At 55.8% G+C, this 21,883-nt stretch overlaps 2 protein-coding genes across 2 annotated transcripts in view; both read left to right on the top strand.

Moving 5' to 3' along the window:
* The window catches only part of TPPP3 (tubulin polymerization promoting protein family member 3), a 202,740-nt gene that overhangs the window by 145,524 nt on the left and 35,333 nt on the right, over nt 1–21,883 (top strand). The gene's annotated exons all lie outside the window — the stretch shown is intronic.
* The window catches only part of HSD11B2 (hydroxysteroid 11-beta dehydrogenase 2), a 49,909-nt gene continuing 35,333 nt past the window's right edge, over nt 7,308–21,883 (top strand). Inside the window, exons 1-2 of the mRNA XM_059481776.1 lie at nt 7,308–7,602; nt 21,574–21,786. Coding sequence (XP_059337759.1) covers nt 7,308–7,602; nt 21,574–21,786 — 508 coding nt within the window. The remainder of the gene's footprint in view (nt 7,603–21,573; nt 21,787–21,883) is intronic.

Raw genomic sequence — 21,883 nt, 5'->3', positions numbered from 1 at the left:
GTGGTAGAGGCATTTGGGAATGGTGTCACATCATCCATCACGACAGCTCCACCTCGGTGCTGCCCTGGCGCTGCCTCCAGCCCTGAATCCCGCACAGCAGGTCCCTGTGGCCTTCAAGGAATGAAGAAAAACTCCACGGGGCAGGGCAGCTTTTTCCTCCTGGCTATCTCTGCCCAGGGTTTTTTCTCTCCCACGAGGCTGGACATGTCTGCCTGCCCCGGTTTGCAGTGTCTGAGATCTTCCTGAGTGGCCCTGAAAGTAGCAAGATGCCACACTGAGAGCTGCAAGTGTCCCAGAAGTGCCTCAAGATATGGTCTGGCTTTCCTGGCCTCTGGGTGCTTGACCTGGGGCTGCAAAGAGAGGACAAAGAGGTTATGACGGGTAACAATGAGCCACAGGAGGAAGAAGGGGCTGAGAAAGCATCTTCCTGACTCCCTGCACCTACTCCAGGTACCTAAAATGACATTGCATGTGTCAAAGCCCCAGGATTGTTACTCCTGAGGGCTTGCTGGGGAAAACTGAGGCAGGGTGCAGGGGACTGTGTTTGGGTTTTTCCACCTTTTTTTTCTTTTCAGCCTTGGTGTTATTTCCAGGATTCCCAGCCTGGCCCTGGACACACGCTGCCCTTGAGTGGCGCCTGAAGTGCTTGGCTTGGCCTCAGCACAAGTCATTTATGCCAAAAATATGACCAGCAGGGGTGACCCCTGAGAAGGAGAGGGGGTGGCAGGATGCTGGAGGCGCCTTTGCAAGCTGAGGGGGGTTTGGAGCAGTCAGACAGGCTTGGTGAGGACCTGGGACACACGTGGCCTTAGGCAGCATCAACAGCGATGGGCTTGGGGTGCTGCACCCCCAGTGGACTTCTCGAGGTGGGATGAAGCGACCCTGCCAGGGCACCCCATGGCACCCAGCACCTCCATTCCTTCCTCCATCCCCATCCGTGCCTCCATCCCTGCTTGGTTCCTGCCCAGCCGGCCCGGGACCACGAGCTGTGCCTTGCTGCCACGAGGGGGCACGGTGGCCACACGCAGGCGAGGCCACCCTAAGGGACGCTTCCTGTCCCGAAAGGATGCCCCGTGTCCCGCCGCTCTTCAGCGACTCGCCAACAACAATGGGCTTCATTTTGTTCTCCCCTGGCTGGCAGCCGGCGGGGCTGCACCCTGGCCCCCCATCCAGAGACACAGCCTGCCCCTTTCATGTCTTCTGTTCAATGACAGCCGCGTCCTTGGTCCGGGCTGTTTGTCTGGCCGGCGGGGACAGGCTCCTGTCCCCTGTGATCAGCTGTGTCTCCACGGCTTGTCCCTGGCCCTCATCCTGCCCTGGCCCCGTTCCAGGCAGCGGGGAGAAGCAGGGGACAGCAGGAATGAGCCTGGCTCCCCTTTATGTTGCATTTCTGCTCTTCTGTAGCTTCCACCCTCACTGTGATAGATGTTCCCTGCCTTCTCCATTCCAGCTTTTCCATGGGACTGTCCCAGCACAGGATCCTGTTTGCTACCACACTCTGAGGTCGGCTCCAGCTTCATGCTCCATGGGCATGTCCCCAGTGGCACCCCCAAGCTCAGGGTGGGGGATTGCCTGAGGTCCTGGCCTCGTGGTTGCCATGAAGCCCCACCACCTTGTGTGGGAAGCACAATTCCCATCAGTGACAGCACAACCTTTCTCTTCCCAGGTTAGAACCATCTCGAACACTTCTTGCAAATACTGGTGCACCCTGGCCACCTCCCAGAAGCATTATGATCCTCTACCCCCCCCAAAATTCCTCCTCCTGCCTCAGCTGGAGGACATCTACTCCACTTCCTGGCCTCAGCCCTCTTAAGCAACTTCAGGCTGACAACATGCTCCATTCTGCAACCACCTTCCCCAGCAGGATGGAGGCGTGGAATGGGAACCAGGTCACAGCTGCTGTGACCTACTGCCACCTTGCCTAGGAGCAGAGGGAGCAGAATGTCACCCGGCCCAGTCAGCTTCCCCTGGCATCTGTCCTGTGACCAAGGGGAGACACATTTCCCCCGTCCCCATCACTCCAGTGTTGAGATACAGACTCTGTGATGGGCAGAAATGGGAGATGGGAGGCTGATGTTGTGCTGGCAAAGGAAGCCTGGCATGGTACCACACATGACCCAGGAGAACACTAAGTATTAGAGGAGATGGAATCACTGTTCCACAGCCACACTGAAGGAGTGAGGTCCCTGCAGCCCAAAATCAGCTCTGGTTTGGGGAACTGTGGTGCAGAAAGCCTGGCTGCCAAAGGCTGTGCAGGCACAGTGACACAAGGTCCTGGCCAGGGCAGAAGGTGGTACCACCCAAAGCCATGAATGTGTCTGGAAACTGAGCTGTGTTTTGTAAATACCTGGGGATCATGTGCAACCTGAAAAAACAAGTCAGAGGCAGGAATGTTCTGAAGACAAGGGGGTCTGGAAGGAGCCAGACCCAGGGGCAGTGCTTGGCTGGATGCTCCATGCTGCCAGCAAGGCTCTCCTGGGGAGCAGCCCTGGTACTCTGCAAAGGAGCTGCTCCAGCCACAGCACCCCAGGAGCAAGGAGGTCCTGCCCAGCTGCTGGGGAAAGCTTTGAGCTGTGCCCACCATCCAGCTCAGGTGTGTGGAAACACCCTACAGATGGAGGATCAAAGCCTGGGTCTCAGGCTGATTCCATCAACATGGCACCAAATGCAGCAGACAATGAACACCAATGGTCACCTGTGATTTACAGCTTCAAAATATAAGGAAAGATCAAAAAAAGGTCCTTTGTCAATGAAGCTGGAAACAAGGAATGGAAAATGCTGGGGAAGAAGAGGAAGAAGATGCCAGAACAAAGAGCTAAGGTGGCTCCATGGAGGCTGTGGCTGAGGTTGGCTGTGCCATGAGAAGTGCCTCCAGGCTGGGATTTTTTAGACTCAGTATCCCATGCCTTAGGTTTGGGAAAGGATCACAGGGATGTTTGGTGCAAGAAGGGCTTTCCTGGAGGTGAACCTGGCTTAGCTGAATCACAGCCACCTGAGGATCTGTGCTCTCCAGAGAAGAATGCCACAATAATAGAGTTCCCACTACAGCAGCAAAGTTCAACCAGAACCAAGACTACTGCACAAAGTTCAGTAGTGGGACACAAATATTTAGTGCCAGGAGTAATTAATCACTGTCCTTTGCAAGATGCTTTGGGGCAAAATGAGAGTTAAATTCCAGGTGGTGCAACAGCCTTTGTAACCCCTGAACTGTCTCCAGCCCCAGATGCCAATGGGCTCCAGCGTCTCACATCCTCACCATGAAGGATGAAGCCTTGTCCATTCAAGGGCACTTTGAGGACATTGTGTGGGAGACAAGGAGCCCCCTGTGCTTTAGTGCAGCATCCCCTTTCCTGTGTGCTTGACAGTCCATGGTGGGTACCCAGCCCTCAAGTGACATTGAAGGAGGCTTCAGCCCCATGGTCCCCTCTCCTGAGACAGCTGCTCCCAGGGAAGGACTGTACCTTATGGCATTTGTGAGGAAGCAAGAGCTGGCACAAATATCCATCAGCACTGAACAGGCAAAAGTGGCCTGTTAGACGCTTGCCTGGGTGGCGTTTCCTGAGGAGATAATAGCCCTGGAAGAAGGACTTGCTGTTTTGGAGATTAAGTACCTGTGGCAGCAGCATGCGGATGAATCACAACCCTCATGGGCTTAGAGACCCTGGAAATGGCTTATGGCACTTTGAAAACAATGTCATGAATCTTCTGCAGATCAGATTAGGGAGTGGAACAATTATCTCAAAACCTGTTAGTCATGGGAGGCTCCAGGAGCTGGAGGAACAGCCTAGGGCAAGGGGAGCACTAGGAAGATGTGGTTTGTGTGTCCTCCCTCCCAGGGACCTGCTTGAGCAGCCCCAGGAAAGGTGTGGGAGGTGGCTGTGGTTGAACCAGCCCTGCTTCCCCTGTGAAAGGTGAGCTGTAATTAGCAGAACGGGTACGGAAGAGCTCAAGTAGGTCAAAAGGTAATGGGGCTATCACGGCGTTTCCCAACAGCACGGCGCGGCTGGGAGGCACCCTCGGGGTTGGGCAATGGGCAGATGAACAAGGCCAGGCACTGTCTTCAAGGGAAGAGCCACCAGTCCCCCTGACTGCACACCAGCCTTCTGGGGGAAAGCTGGGGAGCAGCCAGAGACAGCAAATGGTGCTGCTGGTTCAGCCCCACCACATGGGGCCTGAGGTGAGAAAACCCACAGAAAGGCCTGACTGGTGTGACAAAGAGCAGCACAGTTATCTACAAACCCATCTGAGGTATCCCACAGGAAGGGCATCCCGAGACCATGTGTGAGGAGATCTGGAAGGGATGGATGGATGGATGGATGGATGGATGGATGGATGGATGGATGGATGGATGGATGGATGGATGGATGGACATCCAACCCAGCTCTCAAGGGGTTGTGGAAATTCATGTTGCAATTTGGGAATGGCCACATCTACCCTCTGTGAAATACATGGGTACAGACTCTACATTCTGTCTGTCCCTGCAAAGCACCATATCCCTGATTTCACTCCTTTGCATGCCCCAGCACTTCCAGCTTGGCCAGCACAATCAGGGATGGCCTCTCATGGAAAACAACCTTTCTCCAACAGGATTTTTCAAGCCCTGGTGACGTGATGTGTGGTGAGGTTTAACCAGGTTCTCTTCAGAGCCCAAGTTCCCTGAGGCTCTACTTTGTGGTCACCTCTTATTGTTTTCACCAGGTTCAGTAGCCCAGGGCTGCAAGCAAGCAGATTCCTGTGGGAGAGCCCGCGGCCATGCTGTTGGGAGCATCCCTCCTCCTCTACCTTGCCGGCTTCCCAACATTCCCTTGAGCACTTCAAACTCAGCTGGGTGACACCACCACACCCCAGCCAAACCACCCCAGCCTGTTCCATGCTGTACTTCTGCAGCTGTTGTCATCCCCACTGATGAAATGTGGTTTTCTGCCAGTACCAGGGAGATTGTTTCCAATAAGGATGGCACAGGCATCCCTGGCACATGCTGCCACCACCACAGGGCTCGGGGGTCTGGTGGGGCAGCTGGTGCTGATGGCAGCACAGCTGGCAGGGCCTGGCTCCACCAGGGAGGGAGAGGTGTTGGTGATGGCACGTGAGAGCCCAGAGAGTGCCGAGAGTCAGGCCCACGACAGGGACGCACGAAGGATCACCGCGTACGGAGACTTGGTGAAATATTAAAGCAGGTGCTTAATAAAGCGAGCCCAGCGGCAGCAATTACCCTGTGTAATTAACCTGGGAAGGAGAGGACTTTGTCCCCCAGCCAGGTGGTGCAGGGAGCTCCTGCCAGCAGCTGCTGGAGGTGGCACGGACCTGGCACCCAGCACTGCATGGCAGGGCTTCCCCAGGCTCCACTGGGGCAAGCCAGGACCTGAGCTCCCAGCATGGCTCACCCTGCTGCAGCCCCAGAATCACACCAGGTACGTGAGTGGCAGAGCACTGCCTGCTTTGGGTGTGAGAAATGCTTTGGGATCCCCCTGGAGTCATTGTCCCCAAGTCACAGGGAGCAGCTGGGAGAGATTCACACCTCACCTGCCTGCTCTGGGCACTGAGGAACTGAGCATGGCTGGCCAAGGCAGCAGGAGCTGGGCAGCCACTGCTCCTCTGGTGCTCCCCAGCAGGGCCTGAGGGCACTGCCCTGTGCAGGGGGACCCGAGCGAGGGGTGGCCCTGACGGTGGCCATGCCCTGTGCTCCCCTGTCCCATGGGGTGTGGGTGCTGTGGCACTGGTTCTGGCTCGGGCAGCCTCCCTCCTGCCAAGCCTCCCTGGATCCAATGGCACTTCCTGCCAGGAAGCTCTGCCTGAGCCAAGCTGTGCCAGGCCAAACCAAGCCGAGCTGAGCTAAATTGAACCAAGCTGAGCTGAACTGTGCTTACCTAGGTGGCATGACATGCTGAGCTGTGCCAAACCAAGCTGAGCTGTAGCTGTGCTGTAGGTGCTGCATAACCAAGCCATACTGAACCGAGTTGAACCATGCTGGACTGAGATGAGATGAGATGAGCTGAGCTGTGCCAAACTGAGTCGAGCTGAGCTGCACTGAGCCAATCTGAGCCAAATCAAGCTGAACTATGCCTGCCTAGGTACCATGATGCCCTAAGCCGTGCTGAGCTGAGTCATGCTGAGCCATGTCAAGCTCTGCTGAGTTAAGCTGTGCCTATTTAGGCAGCATGATGTCTCAAGACGTGCTGAGCCAAGCCAAACTAAGCTGTGTCAAGCTGAGCTGTGCCTGCCTAGGTGGTGCCTTGTCTTGAGTTGTGCCAAGATGAGCTGAGCCGTCCTGTACATGGTATGACATCCCAATCTGTGCTAAGCCAGGCTGAACTGAGTTGAGTCTACCTGAGTGTCCCGACTGTCCTGAGCTGAGCTGAGATGAATTGCACCTATCTAGGTGGCAGAATGTTCTGAGTCGAACCGAGCTGTGCCAAGCTGAACCATGCCTACTGAGGTGCCACAATGTACAGGGCAGGGCTCAGCTGAGCTGAGCTGGGCCAAACCAAACTCAGCTTAAATGAGTGGCATTGTGTCCCAAGCAAGACTGAGCTATGCCAAGCTGAGCTGAATTGTGCCTACTGAGGTGGCGCAATGTCAGGTGCTCAGCTGGGCCAAGCCAAGCCAAGTCAAGCCAAACTGACTATCTGGCACATCATCATCTCCTGGTCTGTACTGAGCTGAGCTGTGCAAATTGAGGTGGCATGGTGTCCTGAGCTGTTCTGAGCTGAGCTGTGCCAAGCTGGACCAAGCTGAATTGTGCCTACTTAAGTGGCAAAATGTTCTGAGCAGGGCTGAGCTGAGCTGAGCTGTGCTGACCGAGATGAGCCATGTCTACTGAGCTGGCAAAATGCCCCAAGCTGTGCTGAACTGAATCTACTTGGGTGGCATCATGGACCCTAGCTGAGCTGAGCTGAGCCATGCCAGACTAAGCAACACTGAACACACCTACCTAGGCAGCAGAATATCCTGAGCAGCACTGACCAAGCCAAACCGTGCCGAGCCGAGCCGCGCCTACCCAGGCAGCACGATGTCCCAAGCCGTGCCTCGTAGTACCGCGCCACGCCGAGCCGAGCCGAGCCGAGCCGAGCCGAGCCGAGCCGAGCAATGGGTACCAAGGTGCTCCGCCTTTCCCCCTCCCCGGCCGCCGCTGCCGCTGCCGGTGCCGGTGCCCGGCGCTCCCGGTGCCCGGCGCTCCCGTCCCGTCTCCCATTGGCGGCGGCCGGTCCCGCCCCGCCCCGCTCCCCCGCCGGGCGGCTATAAACGGGCGCGGCGGGGCGGGCGAGCGGCAGCGGCGGGGCCGTGCCGGGCCCGGGATCGGGACCGGGATGGAGCCGGGGCTGGAGCGCTGGGCGCACGGCGCGCTGTGGGCGGCTCTGGCCGGCAGCCTGGCGCTGCGGGCGGCGCGGCGGGCGCCGGGGCCGGGCCGGGGGCTGGGGCCGCCGCTGGGCCGGGGGCTGGTGCTGCCGCTGGCGCTGCTGGCCGCGCTGCAGAGCCTGTGCCGCGCTTGGCTGCCGCTGCCCCTGGGGCTGGCCCTGGCCGCCGCCGCCGCCGGGCTGCTGCTGTGGCGGGCGGCGCCCCGCGGGCTGCTGCCGGTGGCGGGCAGAGCCGTCCTTGTCACAGGTGAGTGCGGGGACACGGCCTCGACGCCCCGACGGCACCGCCTGGGCTCGGCGGGGAGCGGAGTGGGGTGTCCCGCAGGCAGCAGGACGCTGCTGTCTGTGGGGTCCCGCTGGGGATCAGCCACCGCTGCCAGCGCATCCCTCATTCTCTTCCACGTCAAGCAGAACCGGCCAGGCTGTATCTGCCCCGCGAAGCAGGGAGTCGCAATGGCCCCTCGAGTGTTGACCACTAGTTGCAGCATGATGCTGAGAGCTGCTTCCTCTGGAAGCCCTGAGATTAGATGGGACAGAGCTGGCTTTGGAGCCCGTCGGCTGGCCCAAGGGCTTCCCTCTCCTCTTTCCCCCTTCCCTTCCTCCCCTCTGGAGTTGTACTTGTTCTTAGAAAGGTTCTCATAGTATCTCTAGAGGCTTCAACAGGGCTGGCTACCTAGTGCTGAGCATCACTGCTTCATCCAGAGCTCCATCCAGGGAGCTGCTGGTGACAAGGTCCTCCACTGTGTGGGTATCCTTGGGAAATGCTGCCCAGCTGCTGCCTGCCTCCTCTTTGGGCTGCCTGGTCCAAAGCTCTCTGTGGTCCTGAGCTCCTCAGAGAATGTGCTATGCTCCCAAGTTTTGCACAGCTCTGGCTTGCTGGCTAAAGCTCTTTAGGATATCTTGGTATATACATGGTTTCTCACTCCTTCCTCCTGGCAGTGGAACTGCAGGATGAGAGCCAGGGTCAGCAGTGCATTGCTGTGAGGCAATGGTAGTGGAGAGATGAGGAGGAAGTGCTGGAACTGGGGTGGTTTTTGCTCCAGGTGTGCCTGGAAGGTGCTGCTGGCTCCTCGTGGATGCAGAGGGGAGGGAAACTTCTGGGCATGACCTTGGCAGTGCTCCCAAGGACAGGAGCCTGCATCCTGGTGGGGATGTCTGTGCTGGGCTTGCAGGTGCTGAACCTGGAGAAAGGAGTTTGCTTGTTTCCTAGAAAATTAAGACAAGAGCTGGGTCCCCCTTCCAGCTTGAAGGGTTCTGTGGCAGCAGTAGGAAGTGCAGGGAATCCTCTCTGGAGGAGGAAGATCAGAGGAGCAAGGCAGTGGATGAATGAATGATTCAACTGAGTGAAGGTCAAAGCTGCAGCAGGGTAGGGCTGCCTGGGGAGGATGTCTGACAGCCATGCGCTCCCAGGTGCCCTGTGGCACACCAGCTCTGGCAGCCCTGGCTCCCTGGCATTGCCTATATAATTAGTGAGTCAGTGACTGGAACAAGGTGTTCTTGCCCCAGTGCATTGAGGTGACACCTCTGCAGCTCTGATGTGTTTGCTCTTGGCTGTAAATACTTTGTGGTTTTACAGGTTCGAGGCGCAGCCCGCGGTGCGGGATTGGCGTTTCCGTGCTGCTGCTCTGGCAAGTGCCTGCCAAGGGGCAGATGTGAGGGCTGTTTTGCTGGGGATGGCATCCCTCACTTGAGCATTTGCATAGTAATTAGCCTGATTCTTTTATGGATTAATTCCAGCCAACTAGGTATTGAGTAGCTGCTCGTGTCTCCTGTGGGAGCAGCCTGGAAGGATCAGCTCGGGGAGAAAGGAAGCCTGACCTTCCTCCTCTTGCCAATGGGAAGCAAAGCCTGGCAGAGAGAGCAGCATAAGCATGATGCTGGCTATGCTGGGCCTCATTGAAGGTGTGTGAGGTCAGGGACAGAACTTCTGCCATGCTGTGTGTTGTGCTGGACCTTGCAGATCAACTGAGAAATGGCACAAAGTCCCCTCCTGATGGAGCAGTGCAGGTTTCAGCCTGAAAATCTTTGGACATCATTTCCTTGTATACACATCTTGGCTCCTGTCTTAATCCTGCAGCAGGTTCAGTGATGCTTATCTAGGGCAAGTTAAGGTGGCTGCAGTGCTGCTCTATCTCCCAGGTGATGAGTTTCAGCTCTTCCAGCTGCCCACTCTTTCCAGGAACAACCCTAAGTTGAGCTCTGCGTGCGATGCTCCAGCCCCATGTGCTGTTCGGACATCACTGGCTAAATAAAACTTAATTGTGGCAGGGATTGAAGGAAAACTAACTGTGCAGCTCAGTGGGAAAATAGCAGAGCAGCTGTAGAGCTGCTGCAGAGCAAAGCTGCTGACCCTGTGGTAGCAGCAGGGGCTGGAAAGTTGTGGCGTTTCCCATCTGCTGCAGGTTTGCATTTTGACTGTTGCACGTGGGACTGGGGTTTGGCTGGAGCAGGGATGGGCAGCCACCTGCTGCTAGAGGGGAGCAAGGGATGCTGTGCTTTCCCATGAGGCATCCCCTGGGCTAGCAAAGTGAGTGGTCACTAGTCCCTGCAGTGCTGTGGGCTGGGGTTGTGACCTTGGGGCTTTTGTTCTGCATCCCAATGGTCCAGCTGCTCCAGGAGTGTGGCTCCAGTGGATGCAGCCTGGCTGGGGGTAGAGGGTGAGGAAAGTGTTAATCTTGTATTCCTAGGAGATGTAACAGCTGTTTTCAGGGAGGAGGAGAATGCCCTCCTGTGCAGCCAGGGGCTGGGAGAGGTCAGCCCCAGGAGGATGGTGGGGATGAGGAGGGGAGAGGAGATCAGCTGCTTGGCCTGGGCTGGGAGGGAGACAGCAGCTACCTCCATGCTTCCCTTAGTTTGCTGTCCTGAGCCTGCCCTTGCCTTAAAGGTGAGCCCACACCTGGCACAGGCTTTAGCCAAACTCAGAAAACCACAAGGTACAAACATACCTGCAGTGTGGGCAGGGTTGGCATGGGCAGCTGCCTGACCAGAGCCTGACCCAGCACAGGAAGCTGCAAGGCAGCCAATACCTGGCATCCCTCACCACAGGGTGTGACAGGGCACTCCAGGGTGCTGGTGCTGCTGGCTGGCACCTCTGGGCCAGTGGGGGCAGTGGCTCACTGAGAGCTGCTGGCTCCAAACACCAAACAGCTGGTTTGTGTGTGCATCCCCCCTCCCAAATGTGAAATGGCACTGCTGGGTCTTCTTAGGGCCACTGGACTCCTCAGAGCTGTGTGAACAAAGAGGAGGAGTATTATATCCCATACTGCTTCCCACTGGGAATTGATACAAAAAGCAGTCCAGCCTCTGGAGCAGGGCAGGACTGATGGTCTGCAAGAGCAGTCTTGGAGGGAGGTGATGAGCTGCCATTTCTTGGCCTCTCCAGATTCAGGCTGGCAGTTCTTTGTGCAAGGTTGGGCTTTGACTGGGTCAGTTCAGACATGAACCTACAACGTCCTTTGGTTCCTGTGATCTTAGCAGATGCCTGTGGAATTCAGTGAGTCTGTTGAAACCATCCAACACAACTGTGTGCCTGGAGGTGGTGGAGGCATGGCCAGGAGCATCCCAGGGCTGCACAGAGCAGCTGGAGGAGCCTCTTGCTGTTGTGTAGCTCTGCCTTGTGTGACTGTGTGGGGTGGTTCTTTGGACAGTAGCCAATTGCCCGATTTACTGCAGATCCTTGAAAAGCACCAAATGCAAATCAGCCCAGAGAGTCTGCCTGCCTGCAGGGCTTTGCCAGAGCAGAGGAGGACAGGAGTTATGATATTGGTTCATATGCTTCAGCTTGGATGGAAAGTTGAAGATAGTGAATTGTTGTTCTGTCTATAATGGTGGTACCTGAATTAGCTCTCCAATAACCCCAAACATCAGGATTGCTGCCTGACAGAAGCAGTCTGGGTCTCTTGTATCCTTGCTCTTCCTTGGTGCAGCCTGTGAAGGAAGCTAGGAGCACCTGCAGATTGGTCTGTCTTCCAACAAATCATCTCTGTGAGCAAAACTGGTTGTTGGTCAGGCTGCCCAGACCCAAACTTGCCCTGTCCTCCTCTCTCCTCCTTCCTGGCTGCAGGGGAAGTGTGGTTTTCCTGGTGAAGTGTTCTTGTTACAATTGCATGGCCAATTAACAATCTGAAATGGGTCAGAGCTTCAGATCATGTTCAAGGTTAACAGGCTTTGCAACTTGCAGTGCTGCAGTATTTCCCATGGACTCCACAGATGTTGAAGCATCTGCTGGCTGCAGCAGGACTGAGTGATTCAATCCAGATGTTGGGACTCTTGCTTTCTGCCATGAAGGTAAATCCCTTTCTGTGGTCAAAAAAAGCAGTCTGGACTTTGATGTTGCCTTAGATCTATTTTCCAGCTAAACAAGGTGACTGAGAAATGCCGGGGTCAAGGATTCAGGGCTGGCTCTGGGATGGGCACCTCTGCACCACGGCGTGGCCAGAGCACCTGCAGAGCACACTCACAGCCTCTGCTTGGTGCTGAGCCTGCCTGCAGCCTTGCTGTGAGAAATGCTTTGTGCAAAGGTGCTGCAGCTCTCCATAGGTGACTTTCACTCTGCTTCTGGAGCCAGTGATCCAGCTCAGAGGTACCTGGGATCTTTCCCCAGCCTAAGTGCAGGGGGTTGGAACTAGGTGCTCTTTCAGGTCCCTGCCAAACCAAACCATTCTGTGATTCTATAAGTGAAAGCTGAAAATCAGCCTATTCCCTGAAATTGCTCTGATTTTTCCAGAATCTATTAAAAATTAACAGCAGAGGCAGCTGCTGCCTCCAAGCTGAGGGGTGGGACAGGACCAAAATCAAACACCCAAACTCCAGCCCTGGTGTACAAGCAATCAATTCCTGGTATGCTTGAAGTTAAAAAAAAAAAAAAAAAAAAAAAAAAGAGGCAACATTTAACTCTAGTTATAGGGTTTTTGGGAACAGAGCAAGAAAGCTGTTTTTTCTGCCTCTATCTGCAGGGCTGAAGCTCTCCCCCCGCTTTGTCAGCAGCCCTCCATGGATTTAGGATTCTTCTTTCCCACGTGAGGTTTCTTCAGAAATAGATACCTACCCCTGCTCACCACAGGCATGTGGATAGATATGCTCGGCTTTTTCTCACTTATCTATAAAATAAGCACTTTTGAAGCCTACTAATGACACAGACCTGTTGAGGTGGGAGTTTTTAGCACCGTTAACCAAAAAATGATGAGCACAGCTAATTAGGAGGAAAAACGCACTGAGGTTTCATACTGTGGGAGACTGGAGTTGGTAGAGAAACCCAAGCTGGCTTGATTAACCTCAGGGTTATGTGGGGACATGAGAGCAACAAAGCAAAGACTTCCCTGCTGAAATGAGATTGTCAGATGGGAACGGATGCTTTCGGGAGGAGAGAAGTGTAGGCAGTTGCTGCCCTCTAGTCCAATGAGCAGCACATTTTTAATGAGGTCTGGGATTGGGTTACCCACTGTTGAGTCTAGCTCCCCTCAAGCCAGGATCTGGTTACAGAAGAGCCAGTTGCTGCTTTTACTGCTGGGAGCACAGCACAGGGTTGGTGGACTTGCCCAGCCGGGGTTTTGTTTGAGGGGGCACTTCAAGGGCACTTCCACCAAATCCTTGCCTTCTCCCCATAGTCTTCTTTCAGTGCCAGTCTAAAACTCCAGCTGGAGGGGATTTTTTTTCTGAGGAGGAAAGGCTGCAGGGCTTTTGTACCTCTTCACCTCCTGATGTCCCTCCTGTCATCTCAGATCTGAGGTACTGCTGTGGAGCCTCCAAAGCCAGGTTGGATGGGGCTTGGAGCAATCTGGGCTAGTGGAAGGTGGCCCTGCCCATGGCAGGGGTGCTGGAATTGGATGACCCTATAAGGTCCTGTCCAACCTAACTGTTCTATACTAAGGTGGAAAATGCTCAAATTTTCTATGATAAGGTGGAAAAACTGCCCTCATGCTGTCAGTATGTTGCTACAGGTATAGTTTAGGAGCTTTTCTTAACAGCATGTGCCTGTTACCTCCTTTCCTGCTCCCCTCAGTGGCTGTGGTATATCCACCATCTCCCATTCTTCTGTCTCAGCTTGTATGTGCAGCGTATCACTTCTGCTTCCTTCTCCCCTGGAGTGCTGCCAGCCCCTGAGCTTTATCAGCTTCCCCCTCGGGAGCTGGCTTCCCTGTCACACATGGCGCTGTCCTGGGATTTGCTGGCTCTGAGGCTGTAATCTTGAAAAGCAGTTTTTGGCTTTACAGGCTTGCGGCAGCACTTCCTCTTGTTGGGTGGCTGACCCTGTGGAGCCAGATGGCGAGTGACTCCCAGGCAGGCTGGGAACAGAGAGAAGGGATGGGATGGAAAGCTCAGGTACCTGCCCTGATGTCTTCTGGCAGCTCTGAAAGTCTGGCCTCTCAGAATCATAGAAGCTCTGAATGGTTTGGATTGGAAAAAATTTCAAAGACCATCTTGTTCCAACCCCCCTGCCATGGGCAGGAACACCTTCTACCAGACCAGGTTGCTCCGAGCCACATCCCACCTTGCCTTGAACATTTTCAGAAATGGGGCAGCTGCAGCTTCTCTGGGTTACAAGGGCCTCATCCTGTCATGAGTAACCCACTGTGACCAATGTTTGTTCCTCTCTAGGGTCCAGGTGGGGATAAGCTCCAACCTGGGGTGTGCAGCCATCCCAGGATGAGTTCTGTCCCCCTCTTTGTGCTGGGCTCTGCCTAAGCTGAAGGGCATGTGTGGGTACTGCCCTGGCATTGCCTGGGTCAGAACAACTATGTCCAAGCACATCAGCCTGGAGGGCCGCCTTGATGTATTTTGGGGAAAATGCACCAAAGTAGCCTTATGACACTCAAACTCTTACTCTGAAGAGCTGGTGAGAGAGGTGAAGTATAAGGAGGGAACAACTTGAGCTGTGTATGGAAAGGGCAGGTGGGTTGAGGATGTCATGAGGCACAGCTCTGAGCCTGGGGGCTTGAACAGCTCAGTGTATTTCAAAAGCTGTTTGGCAGAAGCTCAGTTGGTGTTTGCTCAAGTGTTTTGCTCTGTTTCTAAAAAAAAAAAAAAAAAGTCCCCCGCTTCACATGGATCTGGAAGCTGCAAAAGAAAATAGTTGGTGCAGCTGTAGAGACCATCATGATGTGGGAATGGGCAGGGCTTGCACCACTTCTGCTTGCTTGGGATTGTGGCATGAGGTGGGAGTTTACTCTTGTGACAAGGAGAGTGATGAGCTGGCACCCTACAAGCAAAGAAATATCTCATCACCAAAATACCCCTAAATATTACCCCTAGTGCTCCATTAAAACTGCTGTAGCCTTATTGGGGTGCTGCAAACTCTGAGATGCTTAACATGGTGATCCCCTGGGCTGCTCTGACTGTGCTTTGGTCAGCACTGTCCCGGCATGGCTTTGTCCCTGCTGGCATCACTTGTGACTTGCCCACAGTGCTGTGTGGGTGGCACTTCAAAGCTCTCCCACAGCTGACTTGTCCCACCACGTGGTTAGAGGTTCTCCTGGTCATGCCATGGCTGTGGCACTTTGCTGTCCTGGCTAAAAACACCTTCCCTGGGATGTCCCTGGGTGGTGATGGCTCATGGTAGTCCACGTAGAAGAGCTGTTCTTCCCTTCAGCTGCCTGTGGATGGATTAGCCCTGCCTGTAGCAGACCTTAGGCATGACCTAATACCTCTCTTTGCTTGTTAGCACACAAGAGGAATGGATGTGGGGCTTGGCTGCTGGTTCTCTGGCCTGCTGGGAGTCCCTGGAGAGCCCTTTTGCAGACTAGAGGTGCCCTCCAGCAGGTGCCCCAGCCATGGCTTTATTGATACCACCTTATTCCCCAGGAGCATCTCCAGATATTACAGAGAGCCAGTGGAGCTTTCTGGCTTCCCAGCCTGTTTCCTACACAGTCTCTCTCTCCAAGAGCCCAGGTGGATGTGTCACCAGTGCCAGCTTGCCATTGGCACTGATCTTGAGTGGCACTTGATCCTGAGTGATCTGGTCGAGTTGTCTCTGGGCCATAGGTGTCCTTCCCAGCGACAGCTTTTCCTGATGGATGGCTTTCGAGGCTTTGTCAGCTCCATGTTCCCAGTTCACCATGTTCCCTTTGAGGGTGATTATTAACCCAGCTATCACCATAGCTCTTCACAACTTCCCCTTGGAGGGCCATCCATCCATCCATCCCAGATTAGCTCTCACGTACAGCCTGTGCCAGGTGAAGTCTGTGCTTATGACTTCTCGTGTATCCCTGCCTGCCGCAAGATGAAATTCTTGGCTGTGAGAGTCTCACTGCTCCCTTTGGGGAGAGGATCTCCCCTCGCTGGAGACAGCAGCTGCCGGAAGATGCCATCCAGCGCCGGTGTGCGGTGAGCGGCTGCTTCTAGGAAATTCCTGTGCTCTCTTTCTGCGAAGTGTCACAGCAAGGCAGGGGGTGGCACTTCCTCCCCCCACCCCCGCCAGCCTGAGAGCCCAGGGTCACTGCTCACCGCGGCAGCGCCACTGCCATGCCAGGGCTGGGTTCATTCCTGGGTCCCAGCCTCTCTGAGCATCCCCCCAGGCATTGGCCTTGCATTGCAGGGGGTGGCTGGGCTCGTTTCTGTCCTGCTGTCCCAGGGCACTAACAAGCTCCCGCGTTCATTAGCCCCACTGGTGGCAAGCAGCATCTGCTGCTCACAGCTTTGGTGGGGGAGAAGGCGTCTGGATGGCTTTTAGTGACAGTGATGGGGAGGGCTGTGGCCCCTGACACTTTTCTTATTGCCCAGCTGCTTTTGTGCAATCAGTCCCCAGTATGGATGCACCAGTAAAGCTCCTGAGAAATGGCATTAAATCCAGAAGCTATGGGTGCATTCATACTGGCCTGGGGGCTCCACGTCATCTCTGTCTGGTTGTGTTGGTTGTCTAGGCAGAAAATCACATTTCCCCCCTTCTCTTTGTTAAGTGGGAGATAACTTCCCGGGTGGAGGTGATGACTGTGAGGCCCCAGGAACACTTGGCTAATCCATTGTAATTCACACCATCTGGCCATTGTCCCCGCACACGGAGGGGTGGGTCACCCATGTACCCCCTGCCATGGGCATTTTGAGCTCTGCCTTCTGTCATGAGTCTCCCTGTGGGGCTGAGGGTTTGTCTGATCCCTGTTCTGACCCACAGGACCTGCTGGATGTGTCTGTCCTGGGCTGTGGGAGCCATCAGCAATCTCCCTCCAGCTGCCTGTGCCGACTGTGTCATGCAGGGGGGTGGTCCTAGGGGAGCAGGGACAGTGTGTGCCCCCCTTGGCTCAGGTCCTGCTCAGGAAGGAGGCTGAGGCGCTGCAGGGATGCACAGCCAGGCTGCTTGGGTGGGGGGTTCCTGCATTATCCACTCACTAGGGATTTGGGGATGGGATTTGGGTCATCCCTAAAGGTATCTTCTGGCTTTAATTTAATTTAATTAGGCTTGTGGCTTCCTGAACCCCAGTGCTGAGGACCAGCAGTAGCATCACCAGGCCTGCTGCCACCCCAGCCCTGTCTGCCTGTGCTTGGGCACGAGGGCTGCTCCCAGGGAATGGGAACATGGCATGCCATGCAAGCCAGTGGCTGGGGTGGTGTTTCCTGTGAACAGTGATGACGCTGGATGGGTTGGGGGCTGTGGGTGCCCCTTCCCAGCCCCACTCCCACAGAATTACCTTGGGTGTGGGCAGATGGTGGCTCATGCCTGGCTGGGGAGCCAGGGCTAGTGCATGGCTGTGGTGGCCCAGCTGCTGTGGGGACAGGTGCTCCTGCCTTCCCCTCCCTATCCTGTGCCCTGCCAAGAATTTGTTCCCTCTTGCCCAGGGCTGACATCACCCCTTTATCACTCCTTGCTCCAAATGTGTGAGCATCCGGAAGGTGTTGGCCACTGGGCCTTGTCCTGCCCACACAAGATTTTGCTGGGCATTTTATCATGCCTGGACCTGCACTGTGCAAAGATCTCCTCCTTGAGTTCCTCTGGGGGATTGCCATCCCCTCTGATGGCACCATCCCCAGCTGGTGCCACCTTGTCCTGTGCTTCTGCATCCATGAGGTGGCCACACTCCCAGGATGGAGCTGAGACAAACAGCTGAGTTGGGATCAGTGCCTGCTCAGGCACTCAGGTGAGCCTCCCTCAGTGCTGCTAAATCCCATACTGTGCCCAGAGAAGCTGGATCCATGATCCATGATGGCAGTGAATCCTGTCAGAGCCAGAAGGCCACATTTAGCTTGGCATCCCAGGCAGGGTCTGAGCTTGCGCCCATGGAAACAAGTGGCTCAGCATGTTAATCATTCGGCCTTGGTGTCCCACTGATGGTGTCCTTGAGCCTGGTGACAGCTCCACCTTGGCAAGGCCTCTTGGACAGGGTGGTGGGATACACAGCCCTAAAGCTCTTTGGGGAGGGGGGACTGATGTCCTGGGATTTGAGGAGCAGCAGGGGGCACCCAGGCAAGGGCCTGCAGAGCTGATGGGGGTGGAGGGGATGATGTCCTTCTGAATGCCCAACTCAGCTGGCAAGCTCCCAGTTGGTAGAAGATGGAGTATCCTCAAGGGGTGCCTGAGCTGCCTTGCTGCCAGGTGCCTGGGGCACAGCCCCTAGGGTTGCTGACTGACCACACTGCTAGGGTGACCATGGGGAAGCTGGTCCATCACAAGGGTGCTCAGCCCTGGGGCAACCCCTCTTCAGCTTCCACACCATGGTCCTCAGCTGGGGTGGCTGTGGAGGCACCAGATCCAGGGAGCTGCCACTGTACCCAGCAGGCTCTGGGCAGTTTTGCAGGCACATGGGAATTTTTTAGCCAAGCTGATGATTCTCACTGCTTAAGTTTTTGTTGGTCCTCACATGTTGTGCATGGTTCAGGATACAGAGGTCATAAGGATGCACAACTTCTGGTTCAAAGACGAGGGCGCTCAGTTTATGGCTCAGGGATGAGGCTGAGGATGTACACAGTTCATGGCTTGGGGATGAAGAAGCTTGGCTTGTAACTCGGCTTAAGATGCCCAGCTTGCAATTCCAAAGCTCCCGAATGAGCCTGCACAGCTCATGGCTCATGGAAGGGGACTCTCAGCTCACAGTTTGGGAAGGAAAGTCAGTCCTAGGTTGTGCTGGGGTGAGCACTGCAGACCTGTGCTGCCAGCCCTCCATCATGTACCGTGCCAGCAGCGGGGGCAGGGGCAGGCGGGTGGTTGTGGTTCAGCAACTCCCGGGTCACAGCTGTGTTACTGACCCTCTCTGCTCCAATCAGAAAACTGCAGCACTAATTTTGAGCATGTCTGTGTATGGTGGCCTTGATGCTGGTGCAGGAGAGCGGGGTGAATACCTGAGACAGCAAAATGTCAGAGCGTGCCATGCCTGACTCACCTGAAAGAAATGTGTCCGCACCAAACCGGGACTGCAGCTCCGGCCGGCTCCTGGAGTGAGGAAGGCGAGCGGTGCGGGCTGGCTGGGAGCTGCCCAGCTGGCACAGCTCAGCCCCGGCGGTGGCCCTGCTGTCACCGTGAGGAGCAGCTCTGGACAATGATGCAAGATGCTGTGGTGTCAGTCCTCTTTCCCTCCCCGAGTGGGTGGGAGGGCACCCCTTATGATGATGCTGGAGGCCAAACCTTTTTGCTTGCTCAAGATAAGTAAAATTGGGGCTTGTCATGCCAAAATTCTAGTGGAGGCTTGCATGTCTCACTCTTTGGGGAGCCGCTGAAGTGGCTGGAGCTTTTGTAATGTTCTCAGGAATTGCTGCTGACCTGCTGCTCTGGAAAACGTCCGGCCGGCCCCTGGTGCAGGAGTTTGTCCCGGCTTGCTGAGCCTGTGCAAGGCTGCTGGATTTTGCAACCTGGACTCAGGTTTTGCTCTGCTCCTGCTGCAGCAAAAGCCTCTGTCTGCTGGCCCAGGCTCCGTGGGGATGCGATGCAGGGGGCTTCAAGGTACCTGCTCTCCTCTGCTGCGCTCCCAGTGCTGGGCTCTTGTGCTTGATCTGACCACGTCCCTCCCTCCAGCAGGACTGTGAAACCAGCTGGCAAGCTGGGAGCTGGGGCGGGGGGAACTGGCGCCGGCATCTCCTCGTGATGCAGCATCCTGGGAGGGCAGCGAGCCCAGCGCCAGCCTTGCTGGGGCTGCACAGACTGCACGGCTCCAGCGCTCCCGGCGGGGCTGGGCCAGTGGCAATGGCTCCTGTGCCAGCTCCAGCGTGGCCAGCAGCTCATGTGCTGGTGGCCATGGGGAGTGAACATGGCCCTGGGAAAGCTGCCATGCTTTGGGGCCACGTGTTATGGGCCCAGGGGGTTCATTGTCCCTCTCTGCACTCTTGGCCATGCCTGAGCACAGCGGATGGGAAGCTGAGCAGCAGCGGAGACCTTAAATAACACCAGAGCATCCTCACCCTCCTGGCCTTGGGCCTCCGGCCAGCCTCCCAGGAGTTTTTTTATTTGGTATGTGTGTGAATAAATTAGAACTTCCGAAACAAACCCTCTGACTGCCCTGCTCCTCTAAGGCAAAACAAACCCTGCCTGACTTGGACAGCATGTGGCTGTGTTTGCTACCTCCTTGCCAGACTTGCCCATAAGAAGCCAGCAAACCTGGCTCTGTTTTTTGGGATGTTTCCCAGGGTTTTGAGAGTTACATGGTGATAGGAAGCTTCATGTTTGGACTGGAAGCTTTTCTTGCCAGCTGCATGGGAGCACTGCAGGTAACCCTCCTGTCAGCTGCGTCACGGTGAGGCTGTGGCCACAAGCACTTTTATTTTTAAACCTTATCTTTATTGCAGTTTTCTCCTGCACTGCTTGGAAAGGTGAAATGCACCTTATCTGTTTGTCTGCTGGCAGTATGCACTGCTCCTAGGGAGGGGAGAGGTGGATGTGCTGTACCTTCAGCATGCCCTGCGGACCAGGGTTCTGGGGGTGATGCTGGGGCAATGCCTGGGACAATGCTGGGGTGATGCTGAGCCAACCTGGCACACATCCATGATGAGTGTGGGGTGTTGTGTGGGAAAGGGAGGCCCCTGCAGCCCCTTCCTGCCAACTGAGCACCTCTGGGCTGTGTTATCACTCTGGCCTCTGGCCAGAGGTTTAATTACAGGTTTCTGACGCAGCAACGGAGTAAAACTGAGCTGAGAACTGGGACAGAGACACTGAACTGATGCTTAGCTGGCACCCCAGGAGCTGTGCCTGATCCCAGCCTGTGGGTGTGGAAGAGTGAGGCAGCCAGTCCCTACGCCCACCTCTCACCCCCGAAGGCTGGTGGAGGGTTGCTGAATCTCATGAAGTAACAGTCCCCAGGGCCACTGTTGTGTCCACCCGGGGTGGCTCCAGGTGCCACACAGGGTCGGTTTTCAGGATGTCCTCACGAGCACCCAAAGGTGCAGGGCAGGAGGGTACAGGGCCATGGGGCTGCCCCTGCAGTGCTCCCCTGTTAATGGTTAATGTGACTGGGCAGCGGTTGTGGCACAGACTCCCCGAGCTATCAGTGCTGCCATCGGCCCCGGGAACAGCCTGTACCTTGCTGCTGCTGTTTGTTTGCATCCTGGCCGCTCCACCCTGGCCACTGGCCTTGTCACTGCTCTGCAACAGCCAGCTCCAGCCCGGGCTGTATCCCAGCCACCCCGGTGGTGGCTTTGCAGGTGCCAGTGTCATTTGTGGTGCCTCTGAGGAAATGAGGCTGGGACCGGGCATGGAGCACCAGTATTCTCCCGAAGGGTCCATCCCGTTTGGATGCTCCCTTGAAGGATGAAGGGTAACAGGAGCAGACCAGAATCTTTTTTCCCTCACCCTTCTTAATTCCCTCATGCCTCAGCCAGGCAAAGAGGTCCTCTGCCTCTTGATCACTTTCTGGGAGGCGAAAGGCATTCGGCAAAAGTCTCCCACGGAGCCTTATGGCAGCTATGAATGGTGCTTGATGGAGCTTTTAGAGGCTATTTTGAGGGCTGATGGCCCCGCATCGCTGCAGGACTCTGGGCTGTTCGGTGCGTTGCTGGTGCCCGTGGATTTGCTTGCAGCTCGGGGGACGATGGGGCTGCAGATAAAGAGAGTGTTTTCTTCCTCCTGCAAGGGAGAGAAAACAGAGCAGCTCCATGACCTCCAAATGCCCCAGGGCAAGGTCACATCCTAGTGAGTCAGGAGCTACAGCAGGGTGTGGAGCCGAGGTGGTGCTCAGGCAAGGAAAACTGATGCTGGGGTGGATGTTTGGTTCCTGGGGTTGGAGAGGCAGAGCTAGGGGATCTTTGGAGGCTGGAGACAGACAGTGGGTGTCACTGGCCACTGCAAGGCTCTTCCCATCTCTTTCAGGATGTGACTCGGGCTTTGGGCAGGCAACAGCCAGGCACTTGGACATCATGGGCTTTCGGGTGTTTGCCAGCGTGCTGGACCTGCAGAGTCCTGGTGCCCAGGAGCTGCGCCAGAGCTGCTCATCGAGGCTGACGCTGCTGCAGATGGACCTGACCAAGACAGAGGACATCCAACGCGTCCTGCAGCATATCCAGGCCCACACCAACAGCACAGGTAGGAGCTGCCTTTGGCAACCTCACAGAACCCCACAGAACTCCCTGGGACCTCAGCCTGCAGCCAGCATGGCAGCAGCAAACCTCCATGTGTCTCC

Source organism: Ammospiza nelsoni, chromosome 13 (assembly GCF_027579445.1).
Source record: "Ammospiza nelsoni isolate bAmmNel1 chromosome 13, bAmmNel1.pri, whole genome shotgun sequence".
NCBI classification, from domain to species: Eukaryota; Metazoa; Chordata; class Aves; order Passeriformes; family Passerellidae; genus Ammospiza; species Ammospiza nelsoni.
The sequence above is the reverse complement of the archived record's forward strand: the minus strand, read 5'-3'. Positions and strand labels throughout refer to the sequence as shown.